Source organism: Haliotis cracherodii, unplaced genomic scaffold, assembly GCF_022045235.1.
Source record: "Haliotis cracherodii isolate W230 unplaced genomic scaffold, xgHalCrac1.p SCAF_2, whole genome shotgun sequence".
Classification (NCBI taxonomy): Eukaryota; Metazoa; Mollusca; class Gastropoda; order Lepetellida; family Haliotidae; genus Haliotis; species Haliotis cracherodii.
In genome coordinates this window covers 21,689,937-21,714,902 of record NW_027266275.1, presented here as the reverse complement: position 1 = coordinate 21,714,902, position 24,966 = coordinate 21,689,937, and the positions used below count along the sequence as shown (strand labels likewise).

The 24,966-nt window shown below is 37.1% G+C and overlaps 1 protein-coding gene across 1 annotated transcript in view; it reads right to left on the bottom strand.

Annotated features, from left to right (window-relative positions):
- LOC139468815 (glutamine-rich protein 2-like) overlaps window positions 1–23,061 on the bottom strand; it is a 48,965-nt gene extending 25,904 nt beyond the window's left edge. Inside the window, exons 1-5 of the mRNA XM_071250957.1 lie at window positions 22,492–23,061; window positions 12,609–12,692; window positions 11,982–12,032; window positions 11,507–11,683; window positions 1,833–1,994 (exon numbers count right to left, since the gene is read on the bottom strand). Of these exons, the coding sequence (XP_071107058.1) occupies window positions 1,833–1,994; window positions 11,507–11,683; window positions 11,982–12,032; window positions 12,609–12,692; window positions 22,492–23,004 (987 nt within the window). The 5' untranslated portion in view covers window positions 23,005–23,061. The remainder of the gene's footprint in view (window positions 1–1,832; window positions 1,995–11,506; window positions 11,684–11,981; window positions 12,033–12,608; window positions 12,693–22,491) is intronic.
- Between the last annotated feature and the right edge of the window lie 1,905 nt (window positions 23,062–24,966).

The window sequence follows — 24,966 nt, the reverse complement described above, 5'->3', positions numbered from 1 at the left end:
GGGAATTACATGAGTCAATCTTCATGAGTTTTTCAATCATGAATACCATGATAACTTAAACAGTCTAACAGCTGGAAGCAGTCAATAACGTGAGTCATTTGTCATTCTGTGATCAAGGCAAAGGTGATTAGGAAATATGTGCTTTAGACATTAATCAGGAGTAGTTGAAGGGGCGTCATACTCAATAGTCAGCAGTATCAAGACTTTATTACATAACTAGCATCAAGCAGGTCGAGATTCATTAATCAGGAAAACAAATACAGTATTTGACATAATAAGCGCCCAGGGCGATATTTGCTAATATTTGGCTAGTGAACAATCCCAATCAGCACCCCTTCCGATTGATCAATGTACACACGACTTATTTATTCGTGTATAATACGCACTCGTGTGTTATGTGCATCCTTAATTATGGGCAATTGAATTCTGGAAAATATACTTGTCGTATGTAAACATTTCAGGCAGTCAGCATAAACCACGAAATTTACGATCTTTCAACTCTGTTTTTTCTCTCATCAAAATAATATTCTAATAAGAGCCCCTATTTCTAATTTTGAGAGCGCCCTGGGCACTTATTACGTTGAATATGGTACCCTAAATCAGCTCAGTGACAATATCCGATATTACCAGTTTATCATTGAGTAAAAGATGTTTAGTCCCCAAATCAGCAACATTTCAACTAAATCACAGCAGTCAAGGTAGATTAGGAGTCGGTGACAGCATGAGCAGCACGCCATATTGTTAGGGTACAATTAGGAGATAGACCTACTGTGTTTTGAAATTTGAGGTAGTCTGACTGTAGATTAGATTAGATTAGATACCTGTTGTTCATACATTTGAAATCACGCGCTTTAGCTTTATAGAAACATTGACAGAAAAAGCCGAACTAATTTACCCTAAAAAAACTTTTCAATTTTCAGCATTTTAGATATACAGGATTCCTGCACATGTGAATCGCCATGCAATATGATGTCCCATGGAACTCTATGACATCATCAGATCATAAAAGGTGTCATGTGTTTTTAGGTTTGACAATTTAAAGAGTTCATGTAAATCCAGACTTTAGAAGTAGTGACCTAAAAATGTTATGTTTAATGATAGAATATTCATACTACCTTGTCTAAACTATGTTCATACACAAGGTATAGAATACTAAACTCGCTCCCGTGTAATACCAATTTTATGAAACGATTTAATAGTCCTGGTATCTGACAAGCCATAGCGAGTTTCATAAAATGGGTATTTTACAGGAGCAAGATATATATTTTATTTATTACTTGCTGTTAATAACTTTTTCATAATTTCACTGTCGTGTGTGAATAGGCAGACATCTATGCGATCCACTGCATAATTCAATTGAGTTTAACAGAATAATACTTCAAACACGTCAAAAGTTGATACATATTAATTTAATACGAGTACCTTACAACGGCCCACCTTTATAATTCAGGGGTCCATTCCACAAAGCTATCAAAGCGCTTAGGTTATCGTAACTCCCATATACATAGACGCACAACTGTCACTGCTCTACTATCGCCTTGAGGAACGGGGTCCTGCACCACAAAGTTTACAATCACATCACAATACCCTCTAACGAAATTTGTGAAATATTGTTGCAAGATCCACCAGGGAAACAGTGACATCATCCTGGCAACAGGGTTGATGGGGTCATCAAGTGTGCATAGTGCTTTGACTTGCAGAATCCCATATTAGCACAGACTATATGACTCTGTGTGTGTGTGTGGTGTGTGTGTGTGTGTGTGTGTGTGTGTGTGTGTGTGTGTGTGTGTGTGTGATTATAAACATGATAAAACCACAAAACATTATCCTACCTCCAGCTCCTCCACACGTTTAGTGAGGGCATAGTGGGATTCAGACAACTTCCCGATTCTCTCCAGGGCGTCCAGCAGGTCATTTGTGGGACCTGAACTGCTTGAGCTCAGACGTGACATTGGGCGTGATGATGTGGGGCGTGACGAGGAGGGGCGTGATGGCTGCAACACAACATCAACATCAAACTACTTTCTAATCTATGTCATGCAAACTCCATGGACTATGAGAAAAACATATTTAAGGGTAATGGGGTCAAAATAATATAAACATAAACAATGATTAGCAATATTAGCAAACAACCAGTGTTCAAATTAAGCATGAAAGTCACAGGGTCCCTGTGATAATGCTAATGTTCAAAGTTTACAATTATGGGGTTCCAAGATTCAAATACTACACCAGCAAACCTCATTGACCCTGAGACCCCACTTTAGAGATTTCAAACACTTCCAACTGATTTTCAAATCTGCAGATATGGAGAAAACTCTCACCACTGATACCTCCTGGCTTGCAATATAATGGATACAAGTTAACCAAGGTCTTTGTTCAATCAAACAGTATTATTCTTCCATTACCTTAGGATTGAAGAAACAGTTAATCACTTTTAACACAGACCAGGGTCATGTTACAAAAAGCAATCTTAGCGCTATGACGACCGTAACTCCCATACTACAACAATGACTTTGCAAGTGAGCCTTGCAAACATCCTTAAGATGTTTACAGATATAAATGTGGATTTGGAAGCATGGTAACAGGTCATATGTGCCTTCATCATCATTATATCTATGTCATGCAAACAGTACATGAAACTAAGCAATGTGGCAGAATCTAGCTGCAAGAGCATGAAGAAGTAAGACAATCCATGTATTTGATAATCATGCATAAGTCAGGACATGTTTCGTTTGACAAAATCCTGAAATGCTGGAAAATTATCTTTCAATTTGTGACAAGACTTTCAAAAAATGAGTTTTTATTGAGATAATAATACGGTAACCATTATTAGACATTTGAAGTTATAAAAAATCTAATTTCATATTAAATATTTCTCTTTCTAAAAACAGAACTACAGACAAATCATACCGGTATATGAAATGGAGGAATTGGTCAATGCAATCAGAAATATTTTATTTGAATAAAATATATTTCTGGTCATATTGTTGTGAACAATTCTTTAAAAATATAAACGTAGCGCATAACAATATTACGTATACAGCATGGTTAAAATGAACACCCACATAAAACATACTAACAGTTTATAACAAAGAATTTCAAGTCCTGACAGATGTACTATCTATAATCACATAATATTCATGCAAGTAACAAACACTGCACAGAATTTATCACTACAGTGAACTGACTTTTCCTGCCAGAGACCTACAAATATTATAAAGTTTTCTTCCTTAACCCTCATGGTGCCTGGACGTCAGTCAGCCTGCAAACCGCTCAGTGCCGCACTGTGCTGACGTCGCGGTTACAAAAACGTATACATTGTATTAAAAGTGTTGCAACGTCTTTATTTCTTCACACAGTGTTACCAAATTGTATAACATGCAACTCGAGTTGATTGTCTTTCCAACAGTATCTAAAGTCACCAAATCCAAAAGATCTATGCACTGCCCAGCCATCGATAAAAGTGCTGGTATTATAAGTTTCCTAATTTTCCACATTAATCGTAATATGGACGCACCCGAATATGGCAAGCAAAGTCAAGTAAGCGCCCTTGTTTGAAATCTAAATGACCAATAATTCATATCTTTGGCAAGTACATGTCCTAACAGTGATAGACATATGATATTTATGTTGAAGCACACATTCACTGAGAATTTTCCGTGAGTTATATTTACCGATAATAAATCCCGATGAAATTGTGCGTGTTTTTGACATAAAAACAAAATTGACGGAAGTGGTCGTAATTAATGATCATACGCAGACTGTTTCAAAGATTATGTCCCAAAACGAATGACAGTTTGGAATGTATATCTTGAAGAAATCCCGGTTACGTCCATGTATGTTTCAGTGACCGTGCTCTTATATTAGTTATAAAAACAACTTCGGGGTAACTGACATCGTACATTTTCAAAGGACAAAATATGAAAGATCGCTAAACAGCCCTAACAATACTCAAATTGACATCGCTCAATATCGGGCATCATTATTATTTCTTAATAATTAACAAGATTATACTAACGTTACACAACCCAAGAGTAAGTACATGTAGATTCAATCAAAATTGTTGAAACGTTTTCATGGGCAGCAAATCTATTCAACAAAACTATTTTCGATCACTCGCAACTCAGGCGCCATATGTCATTGTTTCACTATGGCCACCAGAAAACATACATCCTCGTATCAGCTCGTATTTCGCACTTGGCTGCCTAACTTTGACCTTTGTTCAAAATATACTTGTATGGCCAGTCCATGAAATACCACTTTTTCTTTCATTTATTCATTTGATTTATAAATACGACTTTAGAAGTGTATTTACACCTAGCCAGGTATATATGTACATGTACATTTAAGGACATACGTGATAGTTTATTTCCACTAGTTTCCCATTCCATCCCATTCTACTAAAGGAAAAGTTTGAAATAGATAATGATCGATCGTAGGTCAATGAAAGTAATGGAATTATTTGTCATAAAAGGAAAAATATATTCTTGGTATTGAACTTCGAAAATTTAACCAGCAAAATCTTTAATAAAAATGGTTTATTATTAATTTTGGCCTAGCTAAATTACAGCTTGGAGGGAATTTTATACAAATTAAAATGGTGAAAAAAAAACCCACAAGAATGCATTGATTTTGCTCTTAGACAAATATTTATTTAATTTTTTTTATCTATTTCATACTTAGGATACAAAACAAAGTGGAATCTAATTACTACTATGTCACCGGTCGAAGTATTTGGTAATTTAGATAATGCAAAGTGAAAAAAAAGACATAAATATAACTATATAAAACATCAAAACGAAATCACATTTACACTGAAAACTTTTTGTCTTTCAGAAATTGATTATCTAAATATTGTGAGTAGATCTAATTACTTTTACTGTTTATGTTATAAATTTAACCATTCGAGATTCCAATAGATGAAGCTAAAATGTTAAAAATCTAGGTTGTTTAATATTGGATCCATTTTGACAGCTTTCTCACTGTACTCAACTAAATGCACATTATATTTTTGGAATATCAAGCATTCAAACAGATATGAAAAGCACATGTCAACATACCAAAATTAGAAAACTGCACCAAATATTCGAACACTGTTCGTCAAATGATATGCGGTCTCATTCACTCGGTCGCCGTAGACATTTTCCAATCGTGATGTTCTAGATATGCTGTCTAGTTCAGTCAAAGAGAATATTGTTATTTGGAAAATGAAACCACGTGTATCCATTATACTACCACAACATTAGATCAGCTGTTTCATGTGACGTCATCCACGTCACAACACGCGAGGTCAAATCACGCGCACCTGTCCAGACGACAAATTCACAGCGGCGGGAAATCACCGACCGTCTATTAGCCTATTTGAATAAAATTGCAGATTGTAACGAAATAAAATAAATTTTAATCATTGCTGACATTTCTGATGACATATCAAATAAGAGTTGAAGACTTGCAATTGATTATCATACGTTAATCGAGAGTACAGTGTACATAAATAATTTGTAAATCTAATATCAATTTTTGATCTAATATCCATGGCAGAATGTTTGAAAACGAGCTATAATATATTCCATTTTCTGAAGAGATTAGTAATGTGTATTTGATGATATATATGCATACACAATTGGTTATCAATTATCTCCTACAATCACAGCATGTACCATGTACATTAGACACATGGAAAATACTATTTCAGCAAACCAATCACAGCGCCATTATCACAGTTTCAATGAAAGGAAAAACAGATCGAAATCGAACTTTACAACACATCGTATCCATAAGCGGTTAACCCAAATGCAAAAAGGTATTGCTGGCATCATTGTAGAAGTTATGTTGATGTTTTCAGTAGTTGCATTAGGTTTGTACGCGTGTACCATCGACAGAAACGGGGGCCGAGCTACCACATGTGGAACCGACCTTGACACAATTTGTTAACAATATGGCGTCGACTCACGTTAGATGTCGTGGCCACACTTTTAAAATCTCCATTTGCGACAAAATGTGAAACAGTTAGGGCAAGTCACTCACACGGTCAGCTAGTTTGAGCAATCACACATGACTCTTAGTCATTTCATATGAGAAAAGTAGCAGTAATTTGTCTGAACGGGCGAGTATGTAGGACAACCGGTAAACAAGAAATCGCGGCACTGCTATGATGCGAACGTGTACTGTTCATCACTTCGGGCTTGGCCATTCAATGTTTAGGTTTTGATCATGAACCTCCTGCCCATAAATATACACTATACCAACTTAATATAAACGATTATATCTATCTTTCCGTATCTTTGATTTGAATATTTTCTGTAAATCAGCATCATAAACAAAAAGACAATCTGCACTGTCGGTTGGTATGTAGCGCCGTGCTAAATCGCCATGACACACAGTCGATAAACATATGCAATACTTGGAACAAAAAACTACCGTGGCCGACTAAACGTTAGTACTCTTACGCCAATAACTACAGTGGGGACAAGTAAATCATTTCTGATGAGTCCGATCAGATTTCTTTTTCAAATTGGCTGTCTGATATAATAATAGTTACGTGTATGTGACATGGGTGCATAATAAACATTGCCTTCATTCGCTTGGTGTTCAAACATGGCAGAAAAAGATCGAGAAGCGCGGTAACCACATTACTAATCTCGCCATATTTCGCAATCCGTAGCACTGCATAAAATATGATTTACACGATATTAAAGTTGAGATGATTAGGGTGATGATGGTTATAAATTCATTCAATGTACGTCATAAATGTAATGGAAATATACACTGTCGTTTTCTCATGTGTACCGACCATTCCGCCATTACCGATATTGATAAAAATATACAAAACGTGTAAATAAACTTGTTCATAAAGGAGTGAACAGAATATTGTATTTACGTGAATAAGTATACAGTTGGGAAAAATATGTCTTTCTGATCACTCAGGTCATATTTGTTCTTATGAACAAGGATTTTATCTGAAAATATTGACACGTATGTGACACTGGTGCATAATCAAAATTCGCCGTCGTTCGCTTGGTGTTCAAACATGGCAGAAAAGGCCGAGAAGAGCGGTAGCCACTTTACTAATCTCGCCATATTTCGCAATCCGTAGCATTGTATAAAGTATGAGTTACACGATGTTAAAGCTAAGATGATTGGGGTGATGATGGTTATAGTTTTGACTTTGCGCACTCCGTGTTAAATATCAAAATTCACAGTTTAAAAAGGGCATTTTCTCGGGACCATATATGGTCCCCTGGCACTATGCGGGTGTGAAAAGTGAGGGACCATATATGGTCCCGTGGCACCAAGAGGGTTAAGTGATGAACTGGTCCACCTTGATCAATATCAGTAACAATCCATGGTGACTCAAACAACGTGCATGAAATTATTATCCCATTATCACTAGCGTACACAGGTAGATTAGTGAACTTCAATCAGCCTCAATTACAATCAGCAGTCAATCAATACTCACACCAGTCAGCAGCACATCGCATTGTAACAACTTATTGTTGCATGCCTTGCAAATCAGCATTTAATATACCCAGTATCTATGTTTGATTAGAATTTTTTTCTAATCACCAGTTCATTCCTGATAACTAAAACTATTTTGACATTATCAACTGTCATCTCATCTGCCGAAGTGGGCAACGAACAATCTGACTTAGCAAGGCAACTATCAAATTTTGACAAAAGTTTCACTGCAATGGCCAGAAGGTGACCGAAGCATTTCCCTCGTATTTGTCATAAAACTTTCCAAAATCTTTCTATGGAATTTGAGCACTGCACATATTTATTTTATATAGCAGATGAAATTCTGAGCATTTACTTAAAAGGAGAAATTGATATGAGTAAAAAATACTTCCATGATGTCTAACACACGTTAATTTGAAAGGTTATTCACATTTTTGGGTTAAAATACATTAAACATGTCAACATAAAACTTATAAGCCATAATAGGGTGGTCAGGTAGCCTAGTGGTTAAAGCGTTTGCTCGTCACGCCGAAGACCCAGGTTCGATTCCCGACATGGGTACAATGTGTGAAGCCCATTTCTGGTGTCCCCGCTGTGATATTGCTGGAATATTGCTAAAAGTGGCGTAAAACCATACTCACTCACTAACTCACTCACTATAAGCCATAATATTATATTTTTCTATAAAGATGACATGCTACACAGAATAGGGAATTCTAACCCTCATACAACATGCACTGAACCCTTCACTAATTTGACATTACAAAACTGGTGACAAGCACGTGCATGTGACAACAAGTCATGTGAGATGATAATTGGCCCTGCATTTACTATGACCTCTTGCATAACAAAAGGTTCACACTTCTAAATTTTGTGTTCCAAACCCACTTCTAACAATGGCTGCAACAACTGGAGTAATATGAGACCATTGATGCCATAGGAATGTTGCCAGTCACACATTGTCTCCTCACTACAGCATGGCGTAAATAGCCACGTTCATTACACACTTGTGACAAACCATCTATTCTGGTCTCATGCCGCTAATGTGACAATTACACGGGTCTCGGGTTACACACAGCGGAGAGGGTCGGAGGGTGAGAGGGTCGGAGGGTGAGAGGGTCGGAGGGTGAGAGGGTCGGAGGGTGAGAGGGTCGGAGGGTGAGAGGGTCGGAGGGCTAGTTGTGACTCATGAATGAAAAGCAAACGTGTAGGTCACACTATCACGGAAGTACGTTGCAAAATGATGACAAAAGATAATTGATTGTTTCATTTGTTAGAAGAAAGAATTTAAAACATATTATTTATTCACTCACCATTTCTTACAGACAGTGGTGATAAAATTTTCATTTCAGCTAATTATAAAACAGAATTGGCCCAAACTAAATCATTTGTTTTTCTTTCCAAATTCATGTAAATTCTCATAAGTCAACAAAAAATATATACGGCAAGGGAAACAATATCTACATTTGCTACAAAACATGGATTCTTTTCTCATAATGCAAAATAATTCCCATACAAGAAGACTATCATTTGAAATCTTGAATTACTCCAGAATATCATCCACAAAGCTGCTAAATTTTCCAATTTGACAAATAGGCACAACAAAAAACTGCTTAATCCAAATACAGAGATTTCAAGGGACAGTGAGTGGGTGCATATTTTTGGCATGTTTCTTCCTACTATTTAAAAGTAATTTCTGGGAAAATAGATAGAAATGAATCAAAACTACCAGCTCAAATAATAATTTCTTAACAGCCCCCCAAATTCATAGTCCTTAGGATTTCTTTAAGATTAAACCAGCTAGCATGTTGTGTTGTCTTGTATTCAATTAAAAAAAAGGCCACTAACATATAAATGTAGGCACCGAACAGAAAGAATTTAATTAGAAATGGAAACCACAGCAATCATGTGGTTGGCCTGCTTGTATATACACAAGACAGTGAATCTGTTCTGATCAGCATTTTTTTAAAAAAAATTTGTATGTCCAGGAAAATAATATGAAAAGATTTTATTTCCAATCGGTTCATTCACTGACCAGCAAGATGTACCAGAATCACTTAAATGTTACACCAGAAATACTGAATCAATGAGATTTTTATGGCGCCATCTAATGCTAAATACAATATCAAAAACGTAATGGGATTTCACAGACCGATCAGCAGTTAATTCCATAGTTCCACATGCTAAGCTTAGAAGCCAATTTACAACCTGGTGACACCTGGGAAGATTAAATTAGTCTCATTCTAATCAGATATTGTTACCTATCACAATACCTCTTTTGTGAGGGTGTTAGGATTTCATGTGTAACAAAGCTGTGTGAGCATGTCGCCATCAGTACAACACCCCAGGGGGCTAGCAGGTGTAACGACTCTCCCTGACTCTCTACAATGCTAGTACAGGAACTACAGTCTGTTGTGTACTAGGGCCTCATGGTGCTGGCTTTATCCCCTCTTTCTGTTCAGCCAATTAGTAAACCTTGAAACAAGATCTGTGTACACATTCCAATATGTTCCCTGGGGCCAAGATATTGGTTTCCAAGAAACACTGTAGTTCCTCTTCAAAATAATTTGTGTTAAACTTGGAAATTATTTGTTTAATGATAAGATATGAACCATGTCATAATGATATTCAGTGTTAGAATTTAATGAGGGTGCTGGGCCCTATAAGGTTTTACTTTAGTATTTTGTATCTAGGAGCCCTACTTGTTAAGTTTTTAACATTAGGGTTATGACACGGGTCCATTTCTTTTAGTTTGAAGTCAGTGTTACGATATTGTGGAGTTTGAATTCAGTTAAAGAATTTTTTTAACATTTTGGATAAAAAAATGAACTACTTGTTATGAGAATTGTTCATAATTTTTAGGGGAAATCTGGTAGTTGAGATGTCAGCTCTAGGGCTAGTTTTAAGGACAATATGATATGGTAACAGTAAAGCTGATAAGAATTATTTCTGGTAAGCTGCAGTAATCTACTCATAGCTTACACTAATACTATAGACATAAACCGACTAACTGTAACACTGGTAAGTACCTGTAGTCAAGATCAAGTACCTAGAGCTGATTATGTTGTAAACTGCAGTAATTTTGATTGTATTGTTAAAGGGATGCTAGTTTTATTTAATATTTGTTCCTTCTGTTTATGTCTTTTGAAATAATGGTGATAGAAGTCAGATAGGTCAATTGTGCATATGGTTATTTATCCTGAAGATTTCTCCATAGTTGGAAGGTCATTCCACATGTTTAGGAGTGTACTAACATCCATGGAACTTATTCCATCATTCAGTCCAAAAATCAGTCCAACAGCATGAACATCATGAGTATATTAAACATTTTCTCACCCCTGAAACATTCCGATTATTTTTATTAACCTTTGCAGGTGCTCAATATGAACACAAAAGGTTGTTTCAGTGCATATGCTCAGTGTGCAAAGAAGAGTGTCATCACTCGATGCTAATGCAACATTATGTTCCATGGGTAATCATCACATCACCAAGAACAGTGGACTACTGAAAAATGATTATGAAACTGTCTTACTCCATGAAAAACTAATGAAATTGTTTCTCTACATTCCCCCACTGAAGTCATAGAAGCATTAGTTCAACTTATCCTATGTAATTGTTCAGCTGGGATTCCAAGGTATAGTTTCAAAAACATGAAGGCCAGACAAAGAGTATTTCTTGTTAAGCAGATTTATTATCTATGACCAAAATGCAGAATGCAAAAAAAAAAGGGGTTGAAGGGTTTTCAGCTAAACATCAAGCTGATATTCCAAGAATGAAGGATATTATTACTGAATATAATCTTTCAAGGTAAACCATATGTAAAATATCTTGAAATAAAAGTTAAAACAAAGTTGAAACTTTACTTTGAAAGACAAGCATCTGAGGCAGGCATGTCAATAAAACATAAACTTAATAATGACCAATGGCTTGCCTTGGTATATTTCAATTTGCATGAACAAGAAATATTACAGAATGTATTCCTTGTTTAGCTCCCAAGATCCATTCTATTAAAAGACACAAAACCTGTAAATACATTTTGATTGCTTACCATTCTATTATCTGTCTGGCTGCCAGTCTCAATGACAACCTTCTCTTGCACAGGTACCTGAAGCTGCTCCAGGTCCTTCCTCACCCCCTTCAGGGCATCCTCTAGGAGCGGCCAGGTCACAAACTGGGCAAAGTCATCAGCGGTCGGCAGTGTGCTGAACTTGTTATTCAAATCATTCTGTAAAATACACAGTCTTTGACTTCACCACTAGCCCAAAGCCTGAGTCTCGTAAAACATCCTTCCTTCTAGTCACCACTAATCCATACGTAGGCCATAGATTAACACTATTACACTCGACAAAAATAACATCCTTTGGTTAAGTGGTTAGCAAAGTCTTTGGCACAGCAACACCTATACTATTAACAGTTATCAGATTTTCAACATACAGTTCAAGTTGAAGGAACATGATGAAAGCACACACTAACATGCCACCTATCACATAAATCATATTTGTTTATAAAATAAAAATACTCACCGTAACCTTTTCCAAATGTGCTAATTTCTTGTTCAGCTCATCAATATTCAACTACAAAGAAAAGAAATAATCTCAACACACATACTTTTGACAATATAATTTAATCATGATAATTATAACATTAGTATACTAGTGAGAAACTATTCTACCTATCTATTACTGTGAACCATTTTTCACATCACTTCAACATTATATAACCATGATGACCATATCCATCAGAAATTCAGAAATGTCAGGGTTTCGAACATGCAACATTTGTACAAATTCAATGTGCTTGAAAATTAAGTAGTATTATGAAGATCCTATCAAAATTGCTTGGATCGATGATCTTCTGTATTTTCAGGTAATGAAGTTTAGTTCTGAATTCCAAGTATGAAGAAGACATGAAACTTTTTATGGGGAACTTCTTTATGCTATGTATTGATGTTTCAGGGCTACTTATTGCCCCTTTAATGGGAGAACGATTCCAACTTCCAAATGCCTACCAAAGAATCCAAGCTCGATACTTCAGGAAACAGAATTGACTGCACAGGGCTCCCGTGAGAGACCCAAGCACAGTTGAGTTTCTCTCACTTGTGCATGATTTTAACGAACTAAACCTGAAGTTCAATACTTATTTACACTTACACCGTTGATTCGGTCCAGCAGATTGGAGTTTGTGTCTCGCAACGTCTGCATCTCCTTCATCAGGTCCTCCACAAGGGACATCAACTGCAACATTCATGGCTGTCTAAGAGGTGGCTCAAGGTCATTTTATTGCTGTCTATTATTGATAATGATCAAACAGTAACACATCACACTGGTACAGTTTGCCTGCAAACATTATATATCTATGGACTACAGTTTTGTCAATTTGTGTCATTGCCAATAAGTGAGTGAGTGAGTGAGTGAGTTGGGTTAAACGCCGCTTTTACCAGTATTCCAGTTATATCGCGGCATGTCAGCTTAATGTGGGAGGAAAGCCTGAAGTGATGCAGGTCTAGAACATTTCCACTTCGATGAAACCCACAGAGGGGTATGGTGCTGACAAACCTAGAAACATAATCGTGGCAACCGGGATTAGACATTGCCAAAGAGAGTCCACTGACGCCACAGATTACTGTAATCTCCTCAGTGAAATATCCACTTCCACTATCTCATACTATAGAGTGTGTTTTTATGTTATTTTCCTTGTTACCTAACCATGCATTGAAAGAATTAGTAATCTGTTCTAATGAATCTATTTCTAGCCACCATCCTTGTTGAGGCAGTCGATTTGCTTAAACTTTAAAAATAGCTATTTATACCCACTGATATTGCCGGAGACAAATGTCATTAGGACAGTTTCATGATTGTATCAACGGCTGACTTTTTTATTCTTCTATATTATTACTAAATTAGAAAAATATTGCAAGGGCATTTTGGATGACTATGAAGACAATCACTCAACGTCCTCAAAATTGAACCAACCTAACAGTGCAGAGAAAGAAATGTCTTATTTTGTATCTGTTTAGTCATATCAACTAGTACATGGGAACCCTTAACACCCCTACTGACCATCTGATTTTGTACTTTTAACATATTACCATGAACACTGAACACATCAATTGTAAGTAGAATCCATTTATCAGAAATACACTACAAAGTCAAAGTGTTCAAAATCAAGGTTTGAAATGAACATAAATCCATAAGTCCAAGTCTAGTAAATTCCAGGAAGGTCTGGTGACATTTCCTTGTGGACATCACTTTTACCATTTGGTAAATGGCAATTCTGAAGCAGATCATTTTTCAGGACTAGTGAGGATGGAACTCAAGGGATCCACCACCTAGCATAATACATGCCTGCCATGATAACACTGTAATAGGTCTAAATGCAAATAAAATCATATTTATTTACTTACTCAATCTCTGATCATTATCAGTCAGTGTTAACAATGGTTAAAATGATGAAAAATTATTGGTTGTATCTAGATTAAAATACAATACAATACCCCATTTAATTCCTAACGCTGCCAGAGTTGAGTGCAGCGGCTGCAGCCCCGCTTTTCTTCAAACATCTTACATGTTAACTGGGCCCTTGCGCATGTTGAGACTCCGGTATTATGTGCAACCCCTTTAATATTTCAAAATCCTGGATCTGCATCTGTCAAGGATAGACATGGACACCACACTGCCATATCACAGTGTGACTGCCAATATTTCACACTAGTGTTCACCGCAGCTATGTTTCGGCCCATCAATTTCCATACCCACCATATCAATACATGAGTCAATACATGCAGCATAAAAATATTAATACCTGTCTGAATTAACCACAAGCAGCACCTAGCCAAACAAGCTGTCAAGCACGATTGATTATCAAACCATAATTACTATAACTTGATCGATCAGATTTATGTATTACGACTAAGCATTTTGTAGTTAACTTGGAGTGAGTGAGTGAGTATGGTTTTACGCCACTTTTAGCAATATTCCAGCAATATCACGGAGGGGGACACCAGAAATGAGCTCCACACATTGTACCCATGTCGGGAATCGAACCCGGGTCTTCTGCGTGACGAGCGAACGCTTTAACCACTAGGCTACCCGACCGCCCCAGTTAACTAGGAACAGGACAACACAAGCTTAACTAGAAAGTGTCCATGTCAGCCAAATGATGATCCATGTTTCTGTACATAAGTTACCACTAAGATCCCTATTTAAAAAAAAGTAATACAACTGCCATAACTAAGAGTAACAGACTGACGGTCATAGCTATGGGAACAACACTGGTTTGTGGAAAAACCCAATTTTCAGAATCTTGACAATGTATTCCATATTAGAGTATAGCTTAAACAGGCACCCCAACATTTTGAAAACAAAATTCAAGTAAAAGACAAGCAGAATTTTCCTTTTCATCCTTAGTTTTCATTATTTATGTAAATTAAATCAAAATGAAATAATCAGGAACTTAATATGCTCAAGCTAGTTGAAAATTAAGTGAAACAGGCAGTTCCTTTTATTCCAGTTATTTACGGACCGCCGTCATATAGCTGGAATATTGATGTGTGTAGTGTTAAACAATAAACAAAACAACAACAAAAAAATGTACTTCACTTGAGTGAAACACCGATTTTATATTTTTTAACCAATTTTTTTTATAATGACAACTTTTAAGGCTTTGATCAAACTATCTTTCCCTACACAACTGTATCAAGTAGTACATTATCTGCTTGACTTGTGTCAAAGATGTCTGAGTGCTTGCTCCGAGTACTTCAAGCATTGCATGTGTGCGTGTGGTAGCAAATAAAACCTATCGTAAGTCATTTTCTGTCATACGTATCACCACACCCGTCCTGTGACCTCAGACTGTGTGTCACTATACAGAGATCACTTGTCAAATGCCTGATCTAATGTGACATACATGTCTTACAATTGTATAAAATGTTTACTCCAATAGAAAGTCACTAGAGCAGGCAGCCTGTTTGCAAGGGAAGTACAAACTGTGATCGTTCTTACAGATAACTAGTATTTGCCAGTTAATCAATCTGAGATTATCAGAAGATAAAACCACTGTCTGCGATTTTAGCCACTAATCCAAAGCCTGAGTCTAGTAAAGTTGCTTCTTTAAACTGAGACTAAACTCTACTGAAAATTATGCCTAAATACAAGTTAAGAGTAGTAGATTCAAATGTATGTAGCATAACGGTAGACTGAAACCAGTGTTCGAAAACTAAAGCAGATCCTGGGGTCCAGGAATTTTGCTCCTAAACTATAAGAATCTATGGATCCCCATTTGTTTTCACATTTTAACTATAGGATTATATTTAGGACCCCCTAAAAATTTGTGCTTAAATTAAACTTTTTTGATTATCAAATACTGCTAATCATGAAATTAATATGAGTATGAAATTAGTGTGAAAAAAGCAAATGCCTTTGAGCACATTGATAAAGTGACATATTTATATCTGGACATATTGGAGTTTATAGTCATGTCAGGTTCACTGCTCAAGGGCGGAAACAATGACATACAGATATATAACAAACAATTTAATTGGGCACAAGATATAGTGCTTCTCGGGTCATCAAACAGTTTTGTGTCACTATGGGTGTACGACAGTGTCTTTGTTCTTGGTAATCTGTCGAATAATCTTATAAAAACAAGCAAAACACTGCTGCTGGGCTGGTAAATGTTTCAGTGTAATTTCCATGGCTGTTATACAATGAATGATAATGCTAGCTGAACAATGTGATGATATCAAAAGATAGAAGATTTATTTTAGGACTAAATCAGGAACATTGTCAGCTAAATGTTTAAACCGCAATACTGGCACATCAGATATGTGGAATTCCAAAGAACCAAAGACCATCATACAGAACACAGTAATTGTCATGGAACATTCCTCAGGTCCATCAGCGCCATTTCCCAGTGGAGCATGATTTTTCAAATGGCATGGAAACTACATATGTTACTTGTGGTGATATATTCTTTATTTTGTAAAGACTGAAAGAGGGATTTACCATGTCATCAAGTTGCGAGCGCATATTCAAATCTCCAGAAATGACATCATGATAGAACAATGTCTTATCGTGAAATAAACAATGTTTCATTCTTCATTGTTCCTTGTGGTTTATCTCATAGCTATCATATATGTACTTATAAGATTGACTTTGATAATCTTTCGCCTTTATAGAGGTATAATATATATATGTGTAGCACCCAAGCAATGATCTAGCAATTGGACCTTCACCAGTATTCAAAGGACCTGAGAAGATTTATTACAGTTAACTATTACCCATCATAAATTATCATCAGCTGATCATTCAATATACATAAAGGTTTACAATCTGTTCATATTCAAAGACTGAAAGAGCATACCAAAATATCAGACTGTAATTTAAAATATTGAAGAGGACTTTCAAATTTCTTTCTCACACATGAAAGTTATCAATGATCTTTTTAATAGCTTATCATTTTCGCTCCTGTTAATTCAGTCCTCGTAAACATACCGGTGAAAAAAGTTGGAATAGTCACAATGCCATTTGACATAACTTGTACGCACATGTAGATAACTTATAAGTTCTCCAGTGTTTTCGGTCACCTTTATTTGTGACCCAGTTACAAACATAACTGGTAGTTAATCTTTTTAATATAGGATAGCTACGCGATAAAGAACAATTAAGAACCATACATGGTTTTTTTCGCAATAAAACAATGTTCCATCATGACATCATTTCTAGAGATTCGAACATGCACTCACAACTTGATGACGCTGTACATTGGACGATGGTATTTTTGAGAGTGAAGTGTCTAGTAAGATGATCCCCATAGCCTTAGCGGGGCATTGCAGATGAACACATGACCAAACAATCGCATTCAAAAGTGGGAGAGAGATGACAATCTGTATTTGGGAGAATAGGTACATAGAATGGACATGAAAATTATGAAAATATCCGGGCAATACTAACGTAACCCCCTGTTAATAAAATGGACACACTGCCGAGGTCGGATTGTATTAAGGGAGTCATCATCATTTAAATATGGGAAAATATTTATGAAGCTTGTACATTCTAGTTAACAGCATTAAAGAGGCTGTACAAAGTGTTGATATCTCTGCGCCCCTCATAGTTTATTCTCCCTGCAGCTTTTTATGGTGTGATAAACAACTCCCACTCGTTGTGTATTTCTTAAATATACAGCACCAGTATGTCAAATGTCTGCTTCATCTGCAGCTATGTGCCTATCTTCCTTCATCATATAGGTCTGGAAACTCTCACATCATCCATTCCAGCAGTTTCTTAATATCATATTAAGTGCTAATATATCAGCAGTTATGTAGTTGTTTGTTTGTTTTGTTTAACGCCTACTCAGCAATATTCCAGCTATATGACGGCGGTCTGTAAATAATCGAGTCTGGACCAGACAATCCAGTGATTGACATCATGAGCATCAATCCACGCAATTGGGATGACATGCATCAAACAAGTCAGCGAGCCTGACCACCCGATCCCGTTGTGTAAGTAATGGTATCACAATAAAATTAAAAGTTAAATGCCAAAAGAAGTATTAGCTTTTTGGCTGTAGGCCTAATAGTTAACTTCAAATTAAAATCGTAAGCAAAACATAACTCGCTCATTATGCTAATGTTACGGCTTTAATTTGATTTTGTTGATAAGTAAGGTTAATGTTCTGACACCAAGTTACTTACATAATAGGTATATTATATAATTATATTGCAATGTTAATAACAAGTCACCAAACAAGATATTGAATATGAGCCCCCAACTCAAACTATTATATGATACTTGTCCCAGTCATAGTCATAGGAGACTCTAAATACTTAGAAACAAACTTCTAATAAAATCAAGCCAGCAAATTGTATTATTATTCATGAGAAATTCAGCAGCTACGCCCTTTATCAAGTATAAAACCAACCTAGAGCGATAAACGTGAAAGTAATCACACTACTTTGCACCTATTGGAAAGTTTTTCACTCTAGGGTAGACCCCATAATGGAAGGAATGTGTCACAAAGAGCCATGTCAGAATATACCATATCCTTCAAGATCTCTAAGACCCCCATGAAAGAAGTCCAATTCAACAAAACATGCCCCAAGCACAGGCCCTGTTCATGAATATACCAGTATGAGTTTAGTAACACAGTTGACACGAATGTATAGGCCAGAATAACAGTATAACGGTATTGGCCTATGTCAAGTGGCACAATAGAAGTGAATAAAATGTCTGAGCGTGTGCAATGAAGCATTGCTGATCAGTGAAAAGGACTTGGGAACTCTAGACGACACAAATTACAGCAAGGTGTTAGAATGCGTGGGCTGTGAGCGTCCACTGTCACTTATCTGTGGTCAATCAATCTTATCTATACTCTCTTCTTGTTGGTCTGTTACTGTAACAATGTCATGAATTGACTTACGTTAGCAGTGAGATGACCTCAGACAACAAGATGTGTATGATAACAATGATGATGTTTGTTCATTTCTTGTGTAACACTGTACTCAGCAGTATTCCAGCTTAATGACAGAGTCTCGTAAATAAACGAGCCTGGGCTAAACAAACCAGTGATTGATATTATGAACGCCCCCACACCATCAGGGTACAAGGACACATAATCAACCAAGACATTAAGCCTGACAACCTGATCAGTTGACCCCACTTACAAGGGCAAGACCGCCTCCGTGGTCTAGTGGTAAAGAGTCCGCCCGGAGAGCGGAAGGTCCGGGGTTCGATCCCCGGCCGCATCATACCAAAAGACGTTAAAAGATGGTACTTGTTCTTACCCAGTCTGGCGCTCGGCATTAAAGGGCTAAAACAAGGACTGGTCGGCTCGGAATCAGTATACTGTGTCTGAGTGGGGTGTTCATGTTAAACTGCGGTATGGTATCTCAGTGTGCCAGCACTATAAATCGGCATCAGTCCGGACAAGTACAAGCAGCCACATGCACACACATGCATGCACGTCGCTATATAAGCGCAATAATCTTGGACGCGACGTTAAACCCAATTTCACCTTCACCTTACAAGGACAAGCGTCTAGGAATCACTTATAACCCTAAGTCTGAGCGAATGCTGCCTTTACAGCAAAGTCATCAAGTTCAGCTACATCCCTGCAGCCTGTAAATATGATAAGAGGTAGAGCCAGGCAAATCAGTGGTATACTACCTGAGCAACAATGTGAGAAGCCCATTTGTGCTGTCCCCAACCGTGATATTGCTGGAATATTGATAAAAGCGGCGTAAAACCTCACTCACTCACTCACATGAGCAAACATCCATGACATCTGGGCTTGTTTGTTGTTAAAATTGAGTCAGATCTTACAATAGGAGTGAATGTACCTTAAGTAATCTAGAATTTACAAGACAATGTTCGAAATTACACCTGAAATCAAGAGGTCCTCATCACAGCACTTACATTAAAACTTAAACATTGGGATCAAGGGGGGAGGGGTGGGGCGTGTTCCTAGATTCAACGACTCCCAGACCCCCAGAATCGTTTAACACTCATGTGTGTTTGTCCAAATTGAAATGTTTGTTGGGTAGGCTTGTAACTCATCTTTTTCTCAGTTGCTGAAATATATTTAGGCATGTCGATAGTACTTAATGAATCACACACACACACACACACACGAGATGTGGGAGATTTCAGCCAATATGATGCAATTCTTTATATGGACCCTAGTGAAATGATACATGAAAACAATTTCGGAATAAAACAGTAAATCTTGAAATTAACGCAAGCGTGAATTAAATGCAAAAAATGCGAGTGGTCTTTGCTCGCATTATTAAACATCGCATTTATATGAACAATAAGACATTTTGTATAGCAGAAATACCAACTTAGACATACGCTGAAAACAAACAACTATGTATTCCACGCTGGCGTCAAGACAAGCGTTCTACTCACTTATGTCATCACTGATCACACCTGGAAGTTCAGACAGACGCCACCCACCCAACACAGTGGTTTTGTTCTTTGCGACTGCATCAAAGGCCGACACGAGCCAGCGTGCATGTATTGTTTTAGCGGAAGTACTCTACTCAGCGCTAATAAGCGGTGCTACTTGGTGTGTGATTGGATTAATGTAAGGTTGGATCAAGGCGAGGATTCTCCTGTAAACCTGACAGAGGACATTTTGTTTAGATATAAATCCACTGATGCTTGAGAGGAGGGGGTGTCGCATTCATATTGAGTCACATTTTTGGCTAGGGGCCACCGGTCGCATTCTTTTGGAGACACATTAATTTCACGTTTTACAGTATAAAAAGATTTTGTCAAACGACATAACTTTTCAATGCCTGACATCTACATCAAAATTATCAAAATGAAAGGTGGTTTTATCAAATTGTACTCATACACAGCTCAGTTTTATGGTGCTGATAAGGATTATGATGATTTTAGATACTCAAGACATACATATTATAGTAATATTTACATAAGAGTAGAAATTTCCCAGCAGATTCTATTAACTATGTTTGGACAAGACAATGTTCACGTTGTCTGATGTAATCTGCAGATAACCACAAGGACTGTGTACATCAATATTTGTCATCACTGTCTCACTGGTTCATAAGTGACCATAAGATGTGTGTACAGACTGACATCACATTCCCTTGGTCAACATGAAACTGACCATGAACTGAACCTTGAACTCCACTGTCACACTTATGAAAATTAGCATGGGACCAGTGCTCTCCTCTAGCAATTTGAAAGCATGGTAGAGGTTTGTCACTTGAAGATAAGTAACATGTTTTATATTTGTGGGTGGTTTTGAGCATTCAATATTTGATGCCCTGCATTAGCAGCAACATTATCCTTCTGTGATTTTCAATTTAAAAAATTACATTTTCTCAGAAAAAAAAGGATCTTGGCTAAAAAATAATAATTTTAAATTACCTATAAGCTAAGTGGAATTATGGGTATTTTCCATGACTAATCTTACAGGAAAAACATTATCACCAAGGCTTGGAACTTACAGCATTAATTTACCAGGGATGGAAATTAGCACTTGTCCACTAGCTCTGCCAATATAATTATGTTAGTGTTAAAGGTAAGTATTTTAGGGGGTATAATCCGTTATTCCTCATAGCTCATAGGTCAGCTCTTAGCATACTGCGTATAAATGAAGAACTTATGTGTCAGGTACCCACAGGACTACCCGGACCCACATGATATATATCTTAATGACAAAACTTATCTAGAACTCTATGGTTACACTTTAAGTAACTAATGTTTGCATTTCTTTCTGACTTTGCACGCAATCCTCCTGACTTTATATGTTTGAATAAAGATTTAACTTCAGTCAACTTCAGTTTATGAAGCATTAGAAATTGGCACAAGTCCTGTAGTCCTTGCCAAATTGCCCAATGTCTAAGGTATCACAAGGACTAGTAGAAATTTGCTATTTTATGGGTTTTGCTATCTGTTATCATTATAAGGGCGAGTGGACTAAAAATTTGGTCTCGTCCCTAGCCGACAACATACTACATCCAGATCCCCCCTTTGGATCTGCCGATGTTGTTCATAAAGTTCCCCGACCCCACCACACTCACACCCATTCATTCATGAGTGAGTTTGGTTTAATGCCGCTTATAACTGTATTCCAGTTATATCGCATGCGTGTCAGCTTAATGTGGGAGGAAAGCCCCAAGTGATACAGGTCTTAGACCACTTCGGTGAAACCCCCGAGCACGGGTGTAGTGCTGACAAACCTATAAACATAATCTGGGCGAACTTGGATTTGAAACCACAATCGCAACTCTGTACAGCGAATCGCGGCGCCTTAGACGACTACGCAACCCATGCCCCCCACCCATTCATGAGCATTATCAGTTGATTTATGTCACTGAAACCAGTCACATATTGTTATCCGCCCTTACCATTAATATGCTCTGAAATGTCGTATATCATTGTCAGTTTGACAATATATTTTAACAGAACATTCTGAGATATTTCAATTCAATATTGAATAGGTCTATATATTTGAGACAAGATATTCTTTATGTAGATCTACATTTTTAATGAGAAACATATTTACCTTTCCAACGCCTTCTTCATTTGCATCCACACGTTTCTTCAGTTGCATGTACTGCCACATATCAGCTATTGGTCTTTCTCCATCACCTTTAGCTTTGGCTCTTTCAAACAGATCCGAATTTGTAGGCAACGCATTTAAATTTTCTAATTGCTCAGCAAGTTTTTCTACCCGTAGTTCAAGATGATGGTACGGGACTGATCTTTTCAACTTGTGTTTGGCTGAGGAGGCAGGGGAGTCTAGTTCACTAGAATCTCGTATTTCACTTAATGCATCCTCCGAATCTTCCCCTTTGCCACTGTCAATATCACTAAGGGCTGTCATCACTCTTTGGGTTTTGGTCGACGAAAGGAAATCACGATCACTTTCATTGATGTCGGCTTTGACATCTGTTATGTTTAGTTTAGAGATCATCGCATGGAGTAAAGTGTGTAAAACATTGAAATTGACAGCCCCCACCTCAGGTGTCCCAAGGGCTAGGTCCACCAATTTCGACAAAGGCAAAGTTGTCGGCATCTTGAGAGATACTCGACACTTACCTGATGTCTACCGGTTATATGAAATCAGCGTCGATTTCAATGAACACAGCTAAAATAATCTATTACAGTAAACTGTGATTACCTTTAACATGACAGTAACATGCTTCTACCGCAAGCAGACAGTTGAATGGCGATATTCTTCCGCGGTTTGATTTGTGGTCAATGATTCCACCAACAACAAGCACTACAAAGTAGTTTAATAAATCCCCATATATGTGTTTTTCACGAAACTAAACACTAAACACATCCAAATATTTACTTCCAGGTGTAAAATACTTTCATCCCAGGGACTAGTTACTCACAGCGATGTGATCAAGTACGCCTGTATGAACTGCGATGTCGCCCATAGCAACATGAAGCGACCCGAAGCCACGTGACAGCAGAACGTAAACACAGCTTCGCGAGAACATAACTGTACCGCCAGGCGCTGTGGAGGTTTGACCCATTAATGAGACCGTAACCGAAACAATCAATCAGGATACATTTGTAAACTGATAATAGGGGCATTACCGTTACTTGCATGATTTAAACAATTGGGCGTTGATGTTAATGATAATAACAAATCCGATTATCAATATTATGTGACTCAGTATATTAATACACCAAACACTGAGGTTTGAGGTATTCTTGAGGTATTTGAGTAAATATTGTGTTGGGGGGTATTTTTCTTCAAAACAAAAAAATATTATAAACACGTACTTATATAAATGGGTACAAACGCATCTGTGAGGCAAAATCTGAGAGATATGTGTTGGCCCTTATAGCTAAAAATCCAAATTACAAAACCCAATTAATGAAACATGTAATTATATACAACACAAATATCATGCTTTGGAGATGATATGGAGTTATAATTATAATGTTAATGATAGATCTTGATAAGAATCTGAATTAGTGTCTACTGTTAATTAAACATAATTACAATGATTATGAAATATGCTTTAGACCAAATACACGTACGTTATTCTGTAATATGTCTTTGAGTGGCATTTAGAAGTTGGAAAGGTAACTAAGACAAAATTGTTATCGATGAGCAACTTCTTTATTACAATTGGGCATAAAGAATTGGCCCAATTGTAATAAAGAAGTTGCTCATCCATAACAATTTTGTCTTAATATGTCTCTTTCTTAAAAAAAGCACGTGCAAATTTTTTTTTCTCCCAAACTCAGAGTGTCTTTCCTGTGCCGCGTGTCATTGCGCCAGTTTCAAATATTTCAAGTATAGTTATAAACATGAGAGCTGGAGTATGCTATGACACGTTTAGCGACAGCCATGCGTGTCAGAAGTGTTTATGTCGCTATGAGCAAACAGTTGCGTTCACTTAAAGTACAAGAGTGTTAGTTTGTTTGTGGTTAAAAAACCGTAGGCATCACGGAAGTCTCATCGAGCCAGATATTACGTTCTTTGTGTTCATCCTTTCTCTGTTTTATTTGAAAAAGGCTGAAATAAATCGATCAATGATATATTTACGAGAATGAAAACGCATGAACGATCTATGAATGAAGTGCCTGTTAAAAGAAGCAATACTTTGTGACGTATTTATTGTTTTACCTTTCAAGTCAATCCTATCTAATCACATGATCAATGCCCTAGAAACGAGTAATAAACCTGTTGTGCATATATGTATCTACAAATATAATTTGGATTTCAGGATGCCGGTAAGAGGCGACTAAATGGATTGGGTGGTCAGTCCCGGTGACTTGGTTGATGTATGTCGTCGTATCTCAATTGCATGGATCGATGCTCATGATATCAATCACTGGATTGTCTGGTCTAGACTTGATTATTTACAGGTCGCCCTCATATTATTGAAATATTGATGAGTGAGGCGTTAAACAACAACAAACAAACAAACACACTTCAGATTATGGATTTGTTTCGCGATGTATTACTTGTTTTACCCTGTGTAGGCATATCGTCGGATCATAGGTTATGGGG